Raw genomic sequence first — 13,695 nt, 5'->3', positions numbered from 1 at the left:
ATAAACTTGAAGAGTAAATTATGCAGGTATACAGCACAATCCCCAGTGTAGGCCTACACGACTTTAGTACGTTTGCCACGTGGTAGTTAGGTGCCCCAACCAACATCTTTTATACAATCTATACTCATAAATTAACAATTTGAGAAAGTAAGGTATCATAATTAACACACTTCGTGTTATGATATAGTAATGACGATTGATGAAGCTAAATGAATAATAATTGAACAATGATAAAAATCAAGTATCCATGCCCATCATTGCCGACGGAAAAAACCCAGATCATTATGAACAGATTGCTACATGCGGTAATAGGGGGTCCTATACATACAAATGGATGGTATCCTTCATTAACAGAGACAGAGAAAGTGTGTGTGTGTGTGTGTGTGTGTGTGTGTGCTGTGAGTTTGCTAGCTATACTCTTCAAGCAATCGAATCGACTCTTTACATAAAAACGATAAATTTATGCAGGAAATTTCATATACCTTACGGTTTAGTGAGTGCTAAAACTACTCTGATCATGATGAGAACACACTAAACGCACTAAATACCACCGAAGAATTTTCCGTTTAAGTCGGATGACCAAGTTGGCTGCCTATCCATTGCAGAGTCGCTGTCATCACCTTGACACACAGGGCATCTCTACATTTATTAACACATGGTCCTACAAGAAAGTGATAATTTCTATGTCATGATAAATACCGACGTTGTACACAACAACAACAACAACTTGCAAATAGATAGTGATGAGAATGAAAGGTATCACATATTCCTGTTCAAATAATGACTAAATGCTAACCTATTTAAACATTCTCATCAATTCCCTACAAAATGTATAATAAATGAGTGCATCAGATAGGACAGTGAGAAGAACTTAACCTTGTTTTTTTTTTATCGCAATAGATATGATCCTAAACAACCAACAAGTGTCGGAAATAAGTAATTTTACTTGTCATAACCGCGCATCCGTCAAATTCTCCCTGTTCGCGCATTCTAATTGTTTGCCTTCATTTTGCAAATGAACGACACGTTGTCGTCGCAGTATTCATCGTTCATTTGCCGCAGGTCATCGTCCATGTCGTATCGACGCCACACCATGACGCAGTCTTCGTCGTGGAGGTCGTAGTAGTTGTCGTTTGGCTCCCCGCTCATCCAGTTGATGTAATCGAAGGCCGTCCCGTCTGTGTGTACCCACGGTCCATCACTGACCTGCTGGTGAGCGCCAGTCCAAAATCCATACACCGCCGATGGATTTCGTCTGTTTAACTGTCAAAATTGATTCATGGATTAATCAAATAAAAGCCTGTGATAGTTATATCTTTATTTATAGCTTACTAGAGAAGCTTCACACAAATCTGAATCACCTATATGCTGTCCAAGCCACAGTTACATCGTTGCACCATACTTGCACGTATGTCAAATGACGTAGCTATGAAAAATCAGACTAACTTTGCTGAACATTCTACACTGTAAGTGGTACACTAAACCTTCCAAGGAAACTCCAGTAAAATAGTAATACTGATTGAGAAATACACAACCGCGCATAAAACGTTACCTGATATATCATACAAACAGCGACAATTATAATGAAGTATGATGCAAAATGAGAAAAATGGCCATAAAGAGGAATGATGATCATAAAAAAGAGTGTAATAATGAAAGCAAAATTCGAAGTCAAAACCAATAATTTTATTGGACTAAATTGATGCTACGTAAACATTGTTAAAGCCATTTGGACAGCTTGAAAAGCACGAAGTCTAGATACAAAGTGGACCAAAATTGAGGTTGTGGAATTCAAATTTGTATAAACTTTCACTAAATAGATACAAGCGTCACACTCAAAGACATGCAACAATGACGCAATGATGTTATCTTTTTACAGCTCTGGAATCTTTTTTCTTTGTGAATGATTGCAAGGGAGAGAAAGAGAGACTAATGACCTTCAAGCGAAGGACTTTCTTTTCATTCATCAGATAGAAAATGTGATGTACTCTCTTCTATATTCTGCTCAAATAATGTAAGAACTTTGAATTGAGTTAAATCAAAGCAAATTGTAAGTGTTGTAAGGTAATGACATCAATGCCTTGTTATCTGGATATTGTAATCATTATCATCGACATTAGCGTTTCAGGAAAGGACAGAGAATTGCAAATTTTCAGAGCTCTCATGGTATTACGCAATTTACATAAACTCACCGTTCTATTGTTTAATTTTATTTATTTCTTCAAAGTCAACTTCAACATGTAGTAAAATCTCTTTTGTCGAGAAGAGTTTTGCAGGAAGATTTGAAGGAAAAGACTTATAGAAGCAGATAGATCGCATCAAAAGCACTTTTCAGTCGACTCGACACGGGGTCAAACTCTCTCACCCTCCAGTCCGGTGTGTCTCCGGCGCTGGAGCGGAACAATTCGTAGGCGAAGTTGTTCTCTTCTTCGCTATGGATGGATATCAGCCGAGCCATACAGCCTCTATTCGTTAAGTATTTGTTGCACTCGGCCTCAGCCGAGGACCAAGAGACTCTCTCACCGAAGTAACGATAGCAGTGGCCTTGAAAGAGATGCCAGAACTGCGGGCATCTCTGCTGACAGTGAGCAAGACTTGTAGTTGCCATGGAGACCATGGCGAGGGTAACGATGATGATGATACGCATCTGAAAATGATTCGAGCATTAGTCAATCGAAACAAACAGCATAAAATGAATATGTCTACAATTGTCATGATGATGCATGGAGCATAACTAAAAAAAAACTATTAATAATTATTTTATGAAGTGAAATTTTTAGTGAATAACCAGGAGATTGAATGTAAGTACACGGCCTTCAGTCTCCATCTACAGACTTTTCTTCTTCTGCTGTGGCCGGAATTACAATTTTTGTTTCATCTAAATTTCGTCAAAATGTATAGGACATAATTAGCAACAAGAACCGTCAATGTTGTATATAAAGCCAGCCATATCTATCTCGTATGTTCGTTCCTTTATGTACAAAAAAATGAATGATGATTCAAAATACCAACAATCTTTTGAAATGATCAAAGCATCTCTTACCTCTTTTCAATGTTATGATCTCGCAGCATGAAATGAATGGTGGCTCTCCGACTAGTATGATTGTCACCGCGATGAAACAACCTTGAATGGTGGAGGGCTCCAGAAACTCTATTTTTATGTGTTCTGCTCTTGATTTGTACAAAGTCGAAACTCTGAAGGTGCTATTAACATCTGAACGATGTGCTCATCCAAACCATGGGATGAAATGGATACACCTGTATACGACGAGTGGGTGTAACATTGTAATAAAATACTGTTGAAGTACCTGATTTAGAATATATATTTTGGCTCATTTAAGACAACAAACACTCTGCTGGTTTATATTTCAAATCGGTTTATATCAAAGAAAAAGATGTAAATGATGACGCGAGTATTTGACGAATACAACCTGGACTGGTTTCGTAACCTAAAGCTTGTGAAGTGAAAGGGTGGTGGCGGTGGAAGGGGGGGGGGGGGGGGTAACGATTTGTCAGTAGAGACTTCTGAACGATAAACTTAATCAGCAATAATTGACGTAGCAATGAAAAAATAGTTGAGAGAAAATAAGAATGTGGACATGCATTATTTTGGTGTGTTCAGATTCACAGCAAAAAATCCATGAAAAAGCCGGGAAATTATATCATTTCATTTCATTCAATAAGTTTTCACACAAATTACATTTCTTACATAGTCTTTATTCCTCTAGGGATCAGTGAACAGATACATATATTTGAAAATTCAGTGTGTGCAGATTATGAATAATATTTCATTATTGAGAATGGATTGATACCAGTCTAGAGTACGTTGCATTCATTCAGAACAATAATGCTCGCGATTAAGATATTGTGCAGGATCTTCAAGTCTTCAAAAAAGTAATAATGACAAGTGATTCAGTAGAGATACTATCTAGGTGGAAGGGATACTTTTTCACCTTCCACATTATCTATCTTTCTTTGCACCTTTCTGGTCTAAAAGGTGCAAGGTTGCATCCGCAAAGGTGTTCTAAGCGTGACATGTATAAAAGTGCAAAGTTGAATCTATTTTTCTATGTAAGGCTATTGGAAAAAAGCAACATGAACTAATAAATCAATTGAAAGGTGCCTATAACTGAACAAAGAGATAAAAAAAAGAGATGATGGGTGGGTGGGGTCCCAAGCCATGCGTGCTCTTTGTTTTTATTAACTGAGTTTCATTAGCTGTGTTTACTGAGATAAGTTGCTGAGACCAGAATTTCTTGGAACAAGACATATGTACATGGGCAGGGACCAGGTGCAATATTTTGATTATTAGAATATGCGTATTTGATGTGCTTTGTTTAGTGTTATGTTACTTGTCTTTCAGTTATTAAATATTTATTTTCCTTTACATGTGGAATTTTGAAATGGAGACTGTTGAAAAGATTTTTATGCATCAGTGCATGATAACAAATGACTTGACTTGAATTGATTTGAATTGAATGAAGACAATTTTAATAACAGGATATATTATTATAAAGTTGGATTGCGTTTTAATGCGAAATTCAAAGAGTGGGTCTTCATTTGTAAATAATTGGACAGCATAATTACCAGGTTATTGGACAATGGCCAACATGATCGTAAACGTCATCTCCGAGCTCTGGTTATAATTAAGACATCTTATTCACCGCTGAATGAGTCGAAAACATATCTTTGTTCATTTTAGAAGTTGCTAGTCTTTGTATACACACAGTTACTTGCTTTATTGCAGAGTCCACCTCTCTTTTGACCTTCATTCGTTTTATTGAATGAACATGTTTCGTCAGCGCTTCTGTAAGACAGATATGCCTATAGTAACAAAACACAAACACTTTTACCCTTGAAGATAATTACTATATAGGAACGAGCCTGACAGCTTATACACTTTGTATGCATTGTATGTTATGTTGGCAAGAGTCGAGTAGGCTTGCTGGTCTCAGCAAATCTTATTTATTTATTTATTTATTTATTTATTCAGTCTTTTTTCAACAGGGTAGCCCCATCAGTAGGCAGGTACTGTTCTTACTGGGGGCCCTGCACAAACAAACATTACAGTTGACAAAACAGAGACATATGCATCAAATATAACACACTGTAAGTGGACAGGTACAATTCTTCCACCGAGTCCCCTACATACAGTCACACAATAACTATTCACTGACAATTACACGCTTACTAGTCAAACAAGCAATAATAACATGGTGGGCCTACGTATCTATCATAACCAAACAATTAACCATAAATTTCATCAAAAATTAAAACAGTCACTGAAAGTGATAAACACCCCCACCCAAAGCGGAAAGAAATGAACTCAAACCAGCAACCGATTATTACTGATAACAAAGTTATTAACGTAACAATATATCACTCAACATTAAATAAGAATGCACTGCCCACTGGCATTCACATATACAGCAGCATATTGCCAGTATATCATATCTCTTGTCGAATGCTCAATATCTGAGTAAAAGAAACATATCGATAATTTCTGTGTTTGTCAGTGAAAACGCTGTTGCCATGGTAACACAATGTATAACATGAAAAACAAAATGAATTCTATACAGCTATGATATCATGGATCATATCATATCCCAAATTTCAAATCAAATACCGGTACTAAAAAACTCAAAAAAAAAGAAGAAAAAAAAACAGTATTATTCTATAATTTTCATTCAAATGATGTTGTTAACATGGCAACACACTTTTCAACTATAAATAACAAAAATTGTAAACATCTAAATCATATAATAATCACATATGCCAAATTTCAAACCAAATACTCAAAACTCATATGATCAGTTAACAAAATGCATAATTTTTAATATAATTTTTCATTTAAAATATACTGTTACCATGGCAACACATTGTACAACTGTTAACCAGAAAGCCTATCTCATCCACTGGCAATTTGAATGACCTTCAAAACAGAGAAAGAAAAAAAAAAGAAAAGAAAAGAAAAGAAAAGAAAAACAAAACCTGTCACCACCGCACATACTCTCCGACAACTACAAAAGGTGGGTCTGCATTCCTACACACTTGTACATACCATAGGGATCAAATGTGTGTATATATCTTCAAGTCTAACGCTCAAAAAATATGTGAGCTCAGAGAAAAAAATCATTTATTTGCATGATCTTCAAATAAAAAAGTATACCATTACCAAGACAATATTGCTTGTGAAAAAAAAAAAACATATACCAAATTATCAAATGTAATCATGTGTATGATAATCACCAATACAGCATCTTAATATTGCCGACTTTTCAGAAACTGAGTACAAAATGTTTGCTTTGTTTGAGCATTTCTCACTTCACTTGGAAAACTATTCCAAAGTATTGCACCATCAAAAGAAAATGCCTTTCTGCCACTTTCAGTTTTTACTTTGGGTACAACTAATCCTCTACTTTGAGCATTTCTCGTACTGTATCGATGTACACTCATGGCAGCTGAAAACATACTCTGCAGATATACAGGGGCAGAATCATTCAGAATGTCAAACATAAGATTTCCTTTCTGAAATTTCCATCTCTTCTCCATATCTATCCATTTTAGACGTGTGAACATTTCATTCGTTGAGGTGCGAGTGTTTGTCTGCAAGACTATTCTTGCTGTTTGTTTGTGTTGCTTGATAAGAATATCCTTTATTCTTTGACTTGAGTTTGTCCACACACTTGAGCAGTAATCATAGTAAGGTAATATCAGAGCATTTGCTAATAGCTTAGCGCTCTCCACAGTCAAATACTTTCTTACTCTACGGAGCAAAGCTATAGCCTGGAAGCATTTTTTGCAGATACCTGGGCAACATGTTCATTTCAAGTCAAGTATTGATCCAACCAAACACCAAGATATTTGACCGTCTTCACATGTTCTATCGACACACTTTCAATTTGAATATCAATGTCTTCCATGATACCATTTACTCTCTGTGGGGTGCCGACTAACAAAAACTTTGTTTTTCAGTGTTGAGTGTTAAACGATTTGAGTTCAACCACGTCTCTACTCGCCTTAAATCATCATTCAATACAGTCTCTAATTCTTTGGGACTTGAAGCGCTATACATAACGGCAGTGTCATCTGCATACAGAACAATTTTGCTGTGTTTAACAACAGAGGGTAGGTCGTTAACAAAAAACGTGAAGAGCAGGGGTCCTAAAATAGAACCCTGCGGTACTCCTGATTTGAGAGCCAGTGTGTCAGATTTTTTTCCCTTGTTGGATCATTGTACTTTGTTTCCGACCTATCAAATATGATTTGAATCATAATAGTGCGTTATCACCTATACCATATGTACGTAGTTTATGTAATAACAGGCCATGATCCACGGAGTCGAAAGCTTTCCTTATGTCGAGGAATACCAAACCTGTCAATTTCCCGCTGTCCATATTCCTGAATACATAATCACTGACATAAATTAAAACTGTATTTGTTGAGTACCCTTTCCTAAAGCCTGATTGCTGAGGTGTTGACAGGTCGAGGTCAGCCAGATAATCATGCAACTGAGTGTGAACAGCTTTCTCCAGCACCTTCATTATTGTTGGAAATCTTAGGTAAAATGAACGAAAAAAAAAATGAAAATCTACAGTTGAAAACCCAGTATGAGTTGGAAAAAAATTCCATTGATCAGTGTATGCAAAGGACTAAGTAAACGGGAAGACACCTCAAAAATTCCTGTTAATATATCCGAGCAAATTATTAATTTCATCCTCCTGGCTTGTAACATGCAATATGCGGTTTTACTTTACTTCATGTCACACTGGGGATGGGTGCGGGTTTTGAGGGAAATTGAAGGCTAGATCGAAATCCACTCGATGATTAGTATGTGAAAAGGCAAAATATGGATTTTAGAAATAGTGTCTCGTGACTGTACTCTGAAGTAGACTACTAACAAAGTTACAGTATAGATAAATATGAAAGAAATGAGAGCATATGTCATGTTCAGGTATAATGCAATTTAATGGAACTCATCCGTATATCAATTACGAGGAACTAAGTCTGTTCCAGTGGGCACTTTCCATTTTTTAGAATCCACCACTCCCCGACAGATTCCATTGTGTGGCTATTTAAAGCCATTTGGTTCGAAAAGCTTTATTTTCTTTTTTTTTTCCAGGAGCAAGAGATGGAAAACTTCTTCTGTTTGGCAGTTGTTTAAACTTGGTAATATTGTCATAATATGGGAAAGGATAATGGTTATACATGCGATTGTGATTTCTTAACAATGTATGGTCATAATATCCGCATATCAGTACATTTTTGAATTAAATATGATTTGAAATTAACCTAAGCTCAACTTTTTTTTTCTTCAAATCAACGTCAAGCTTTGATGGTCAACCCATCTTATTCCCATGATCCAAAGTACACATTATCACACAGCTCACCTAAACACCATATTTCCGGCTGTCCTCTTTGTTTTCTCTAGTATTTCCAAGATTCTCGAAAATTTGAAATATTTTCGTGTGATCAATTATAGTTTCTAATCAAATGCAATTTATCGCTGCTTGCTTATATCGATAAAGTAGCCCAAACTATTGACGATTTATCACATACATGAGTGGTATTATTCCTGGACCTGTCTAAAAGGCCTTCTACACTATCGATCAGGATAATTTGTTATATAAACTGTTGGGAAAGGCCTTGGACTGGTTCAGGAGCTATCTTAACAACTATTTGTTAGTATGAATGGCTTTTGTCCTAGTTTGAAAACATTATCTTGCAGGATAACGTGACCTCAAAGATCTCTGTTTGAGCCGCTTTGGTTCATTTTTCAATAATATCAAAATGCATCTAACATTTTGTCTTTCCTTCTGTTTGCCGTAGGTTCCAACATATCATTTTCACGTTGAGTCAGTCAGTTCAGATGTGGATTCAACCAAACAAGTTGTCTCTCAATATAAACAAAACCATTTATATGTTATTTAGTAACTCTATCACTCATTACCAGAGGACATAAAAATGAATAATAAAACATCTTTAATAAAAAAAAAATACTCAGCAATTGTGATGTCAATCACAGTCATGAATGAAATAACTCTTGAAATATGGGACTGAAATAAAGAACATGATTCTCTAAAACAATAAAAAATAAATAAACAGAAGATTCATTTTGATAATCAAAGCCAATAACTCAAGAAAGCAATTTGACACGATGCAGGATGTTTCCTAATGTTGATTTGCGCTAAAGTTACGGAAATCTTTACATTCTGTCAATATATGAACAAGTTCTACCAAAAAAAAAAAAAAAGAAGATTACACATTGTTCATTATTCATGGCAGTTGGTCTTGCATACACATCGCATCTGTTTTTTTTTCCCCTCTTTCTTGCGTAATATTACCACTGTACTCCCAAAGGGCCCTGTATTTTCGCTCAGGGAACCAGTTGCACAAAATTGGTCGGGGGGGGGGGGGGGTCTAGGTGGCTCACATATTTCAGTAGGTATCGATGTAGGCCTCATTCATATACCACTTACTTCACGTGTTCACCTGTGAAGAATTTATGCATGCTTTCTCTGTTAGTTCTGAACGCCAAATCATTCATTCTTATGGCAACTGCTCTGTCATCATCTTTATTCAGTGTGATTTGATCGTTTGTACGAATATATTTGAACTGGTTATAATTACCAACTAATAGATGTTCAAACAAGTCTAATAATCATCTGGAGGTCTCCTTTTAATGATTAGAAGCACTTTAAAAAGCACAGTAAACTTTTGGAGTGCAGCTTTTTGACCAACATCAAACATGGCGTGACACGTTTTGCGCCGAATGGAAGCTGGCTTGCCCTTTGCATCCGGGTTTTACTTCTTCATTTTCAATGAATTCTGCTGGGCCCTCCTTTGGGCACGCGAATGTGGAGTCTGATCGTAATGTGTCCATAAATAAGAGGCAGGTACAATATATCGGTCAGTCTTTGGAAGCTTCTGCAATTTGACAGAACACCGTGTCTCTTCTCTGCAATAGCTCCTCACAGCCTATACCTCAGCGGTGTCCAGCCACTACAGCTAGCTCCGTGCAAACAACGGTGAAGAAAGTAAGAAAATACGATAGGTGTTTTCTTATTTACCTGTATTCGTAAGTGCAAATTGACGTGTTTCCTTGGTTTGATCCTCCTATAAGGGAGGAGGATGAGAAGGCAATTAGTGGGGTATATTTAAGATATAACTGCATGAACGGAAGGGCAGAAGCGGGGATTCGACACCGAAAAAAAGAAATGTTAAAACATTGATATTGAACAATGGAACGGTTTAAAGTATTCGTTACTTATGACTACGCTTTGCGAAGTCATCGAGGTCGAGCTGTCGTGATTATTATCACAAGAACATCTAATCATTATTTTTATTTATGAATAATATCGTAGTAATGTCTCACATGACATCTTATCATCATTTTTGCATCATACTCCAGATGAATCTTTTGCTCACCATTCTCCTGGCAACGGTTGCCATGGCAGCCCTGACCAGCGCAGAGTCCTGCCCGCTCTTCTGGCACCTGTTCGACGGTAACTGCTACCGCTACTTCGGGAAGAGAGTGAATTGGGCAGAAGCTGAGGCCAGCTGTAAAGAATACTTATCGACCCAAGGAATGGCCCACCTGATCTCACTCAATACTGAGGACGAGACCGCTTTGCCTACGAGCTCTACCATTCAAGTGTGGGTGATACCCCCCGACTGGCAAGTGAGTCCTCTTTCTGCTTCTGCGAGGCAAAACGATGGGGTGTAGTGAATATGGGACTGGGATCTAGTAGGAGGTCCTGGGTTGTAAACCTCCATTCATTCTTGGACATTGTGGTCTATTTACCAGAGTCTCTTTCGATACGAGTGTGTAAATAGTTAGACTATGTTGAAATATGCATGATTGTATTCGTGACTTCATTTCGGCGTCCTCTATAAGGTTATATAGTTTTAACATTGAAGAGGCCATTGATCTTGGTCAACACTTTATCTTCTCATAGAAAGTCGTGTATGAATTCAGAAGTAATTTACAGCTAAGATTATTTATACGTAGCGCACTTTTTCTATTTCAATTCCAATGCATTTCCATAGGCCTATTTCTCACGAAAATGGCACAGAAAAATGCAATTATAGTAATACCACAATTTACCACACATAAATTAGGAGAAACTTCACCTGAACGTAAACAGTATGTCTCTTTAACACAAAGGTCTCATCACATATTGGTCTATGCTAATAGTACGAGAAATATGAGTCATTCGGTATTTTTATGAGATTGCTTTTTAGGACGACTGACTGCTACTCAGTAGGTTCCATGACATTGGCGTCCGTGACAATATTCATGATATTCCCATGAATTAACTGTACACTATATAAGCCAGACATAAATTCTACCCACAAATATAAGTCATAGCCCAACCCAATCCTCACATTAAACTAAACCTAAAACCCTATCACAACCCTTCTCGGAGAAACTAAGACCGGAACAATAAGCCAGTTCAGAGCTATACTCTTGCGAATGAGCAGAAAAAAGGTCATTCGTACCGACAGGCGTGTTGGTGTTTAAATTCACTGGGATAAGCACCTAATATAATGCTTATTTTTGTAATCTTTACAAACGCTGCTCGCCAGCACATCCACCTGACAGCAAAAGTGGTATTGGGCAATATCAATAGAAAGAGATTGTTGATACATTCAATGCAAAATAATGAAATGGATGCCTTCCCTAGTGTTAATTGACGAATCATTCTGGACATCTGGTCTACACAAGTCAATTCTTTGTTTGAACAGGATTGATGAATCCCTAAATTGTTACGTAAAGCTTATATGCATTATGTCGCTCTGAAAACGAGTGAAGTGCTTTTACCGACTGAGAAAAAAAGGGTCATTCGTACCAATGTGCCAATGAGCTAACTCCGGGAGCAAATGTGTCACGACGTCAACACGACTCAGTTCTATCAAAACAGGGCGATATCGTCAGGGCACCCTTATTTGCTTGTCCATCCCCGATAACTGCGCGATCTTGCGTGGAACTGTTGCATAAAGTGCCATATGTGGCAGGTCAAAATTATTTTGAGCACGGTACCAAAACTTCTATGTGAAAAGTTACATGTACAGTTACAAGTTACTTTTGCTTCCCAGAATATTAACGTCCTCTAAGGAGAGGCAAGGTTAGCTGGACGGCAACAGGGAGGTGTCTCTTTTCACCTCCCTGATAGTAACCAACCCTATGCCCGCACACCTAGCGTCCATAACGTGGATGGATAGGAAACACTGGTATCTACAGCGAATGATTGAATTTTAATCAATTTTATAAATTCATTTATAAACTTCTTTCTCACTATTGCAGTGCATATCATGGTGTCCAAGTTAATGGACTTGATATAAACTAGACATTAAGACTGGAATCGAGAAAATAAAATGAAATACAGTGAGCCTGGAATACTCGCTTATTTCTCACTCTTCTATCTATTCATCAATCAGAACGATAATGCCAACCGGCGACCGTTCAACGGATTCTGGACCGGTCTGCACCAGAACGAAGCCGACGGTCCGTGGATCTACACAGATGACTCAGAGTACGACTATGAGAACTGGCTGCCCGGTGAGCCCAACAACAACTACTACAATGAACAGGCCGAGGACTGCGTCCACGTCTGGCGCCGCAACGCCAACGACGACAACATCCGGGGATGGAATGACGTGTACTGCCAGGAAGTCATGCCATTTATCTGTGAAGTTGAGGCAAACGACCCATAGCTCGAAGGTTTTTACTGTGAATAGCTCTTTACCGCATGACAGTGTAGGAAGTTATCAATATGTCACTTCATGGTATATGTTCTTTACATTCAAGTTCGCACTCTTTTGTCCTCTATGATTTCACTGGTTTTTGGTTAATTCTTACGCAGCCGTACCATCATGATTAAATCTAAATCAGCGTGCCAATTCGGCAAACACGTACGGACATAACGATATGTGGAAATATGCAAAATGAAGCTTTTTCCCTTTATATTGAATGACTTCAAATAAGACCGGAAAAGGATGGATCGCGCCTTTTTGTGGTCGTATTATCATTAGAATGATTCTTTATTTGTTATCACATGTTAAACTGCAATAAGTTGAATATTATCATGTCTTTACAAACCCTGTTAGTAAAGTGGAATCAATGAGAGCTAGATCTCTAGATCAATGAGAGCTACACGCTAAATTGCATGTTTTCTCAGTTTTTTCTATGACAAATTGGTATAAAGAGTGCAATCTAACCTTCTTCTTACATACTTGATAAATATATCTACTGTGTGATTTCACAGAAGCATTAATACAATCTTTTGTAGTCGATGATCACGTCAAGCCAACTCATAATATTTCGTCATAGCGGTAAAGTAGACTATTCAGAGAGTGGTCGTGAGACTGAGAGATAAAGAAATGAAATAAAAGAATGAAATAAGGGAGAAGAAATTACAGTTTATCACGTGTTTGTACCATGTGTCAGGTTATCTGAGGTTTGGTGGCAGCATCAGCACTTAACCATGTAATGCGTGTCATTGTAGTATATGGATATGCGTATGAGTGTGTGCATGCGTGTTGGTTTTAACGATAGTAATTTATGCTGATACTGTACATAAAAAAGCAAAAAGGCCAAACATAGAAAGATGGACATCTACGAAAAGCTAAAGCTCGTCGGAATTTGCAGGTTTGTAAGGAAGTACATGTATGAGTTCTTAGCATCAATATGGC

The 13,695-nt window shown here is 37.4% G+C and overlaps 2 protein-coding genes across 2 annotated transcripts; one reads left to right on the top strand and one right to left on the bottom strand.

Annotated features, from left to right (window-relative positions):
- Positions 1–382: 382 nt before the first annotated feature.
- LOC139718713 (C-type lectin domain family 19 member A-like) lies at positions 383–2,643 on the bottom strand. The gene is made up of 2 exons (XM_071630175.1): positions 2,366–2,643; positions 383–1,263 (listed from the first exon to the last, which is right to left on the bottom strand). Exons 1-2 carry the CDS (start codon positions 2,615–2,617, stop codon positions 991–993), a joined length of 525 nt encoding a protein of 174 aa, XP_071486276.1. The 5' UTR covers positions 2,618–2,643; the 3' UTR covers positions 383–990.
- A 7,768-nt stretch (positions 2,644–10,411) lies between these two features.
- On the top strand, positions 10,412–12,717 carry LOC139718808 (C-type lectin domain family 19 member A-like). The gene is made up of 2 exons (XM_071630272.1): positions 10,412–10,681; positions 12,442–12,717. Exons 1-2 carry the CDS (start codon positions 10,412–10,414, stop codon positions 12,715–12,717), a joined length of 546 nt encoding a protein of 181 aa, XP_071486373.1.
- Positions 12,718–13,695: the final 978 nt, after the last annotated feature.

Source organism: Diadema antillarum, unplaced genomic scaffold (assembly GCF_040938485.1).
Source record: "Diadema antillarum isolate AM-2024a unplaced genomic scaffold, OU_Dant_1.0 scf00000099, whole genome shotgun sequence".
Classification (NCBI taxonomy): Eukaryota; Metazoa; Echinodermata; class Echinoidea; order Diadematoida; family Diadematidae; genus Diadema; species Diadema antillarum.
The sequence above is the reverse complement of the archived record's forward strand: the minus strand, read 5'-3'. Positions and strand labels throughout refer to the sequence as shown.

Bases quoted from the DNA above. Each gene is read 5' to 3' on its own strand.
- LOC139718713 (XM_071630175.1), bottom strand. From the start codon at position 2,617: ATGGTCTCCATGGCAACTACAAGTCTTGCTCACTGTCAGCAGAGATGC. The intron at 1,264-2,365 runs GTGAGAGAGTTT...CAATTTTGACAG, and splicing joins GAGACACACCGGACTGGAGG to TTAAACAGACGAAATCCATC.
- LOC139718808 (XM_071630272.1), top strand. From the start codon at position 10,412: ATGAATCTTTTGCTCACCATTCTCCTGGCAACGGTTGCCATGGCAGCC. The intron at 10,682-12,441 runs GTGAGTCCTCTT...TTCATCAATCAG, and splicing joins TGATACCCCCCGACTGGCAA to AACGATAATGCCAACCGGCG.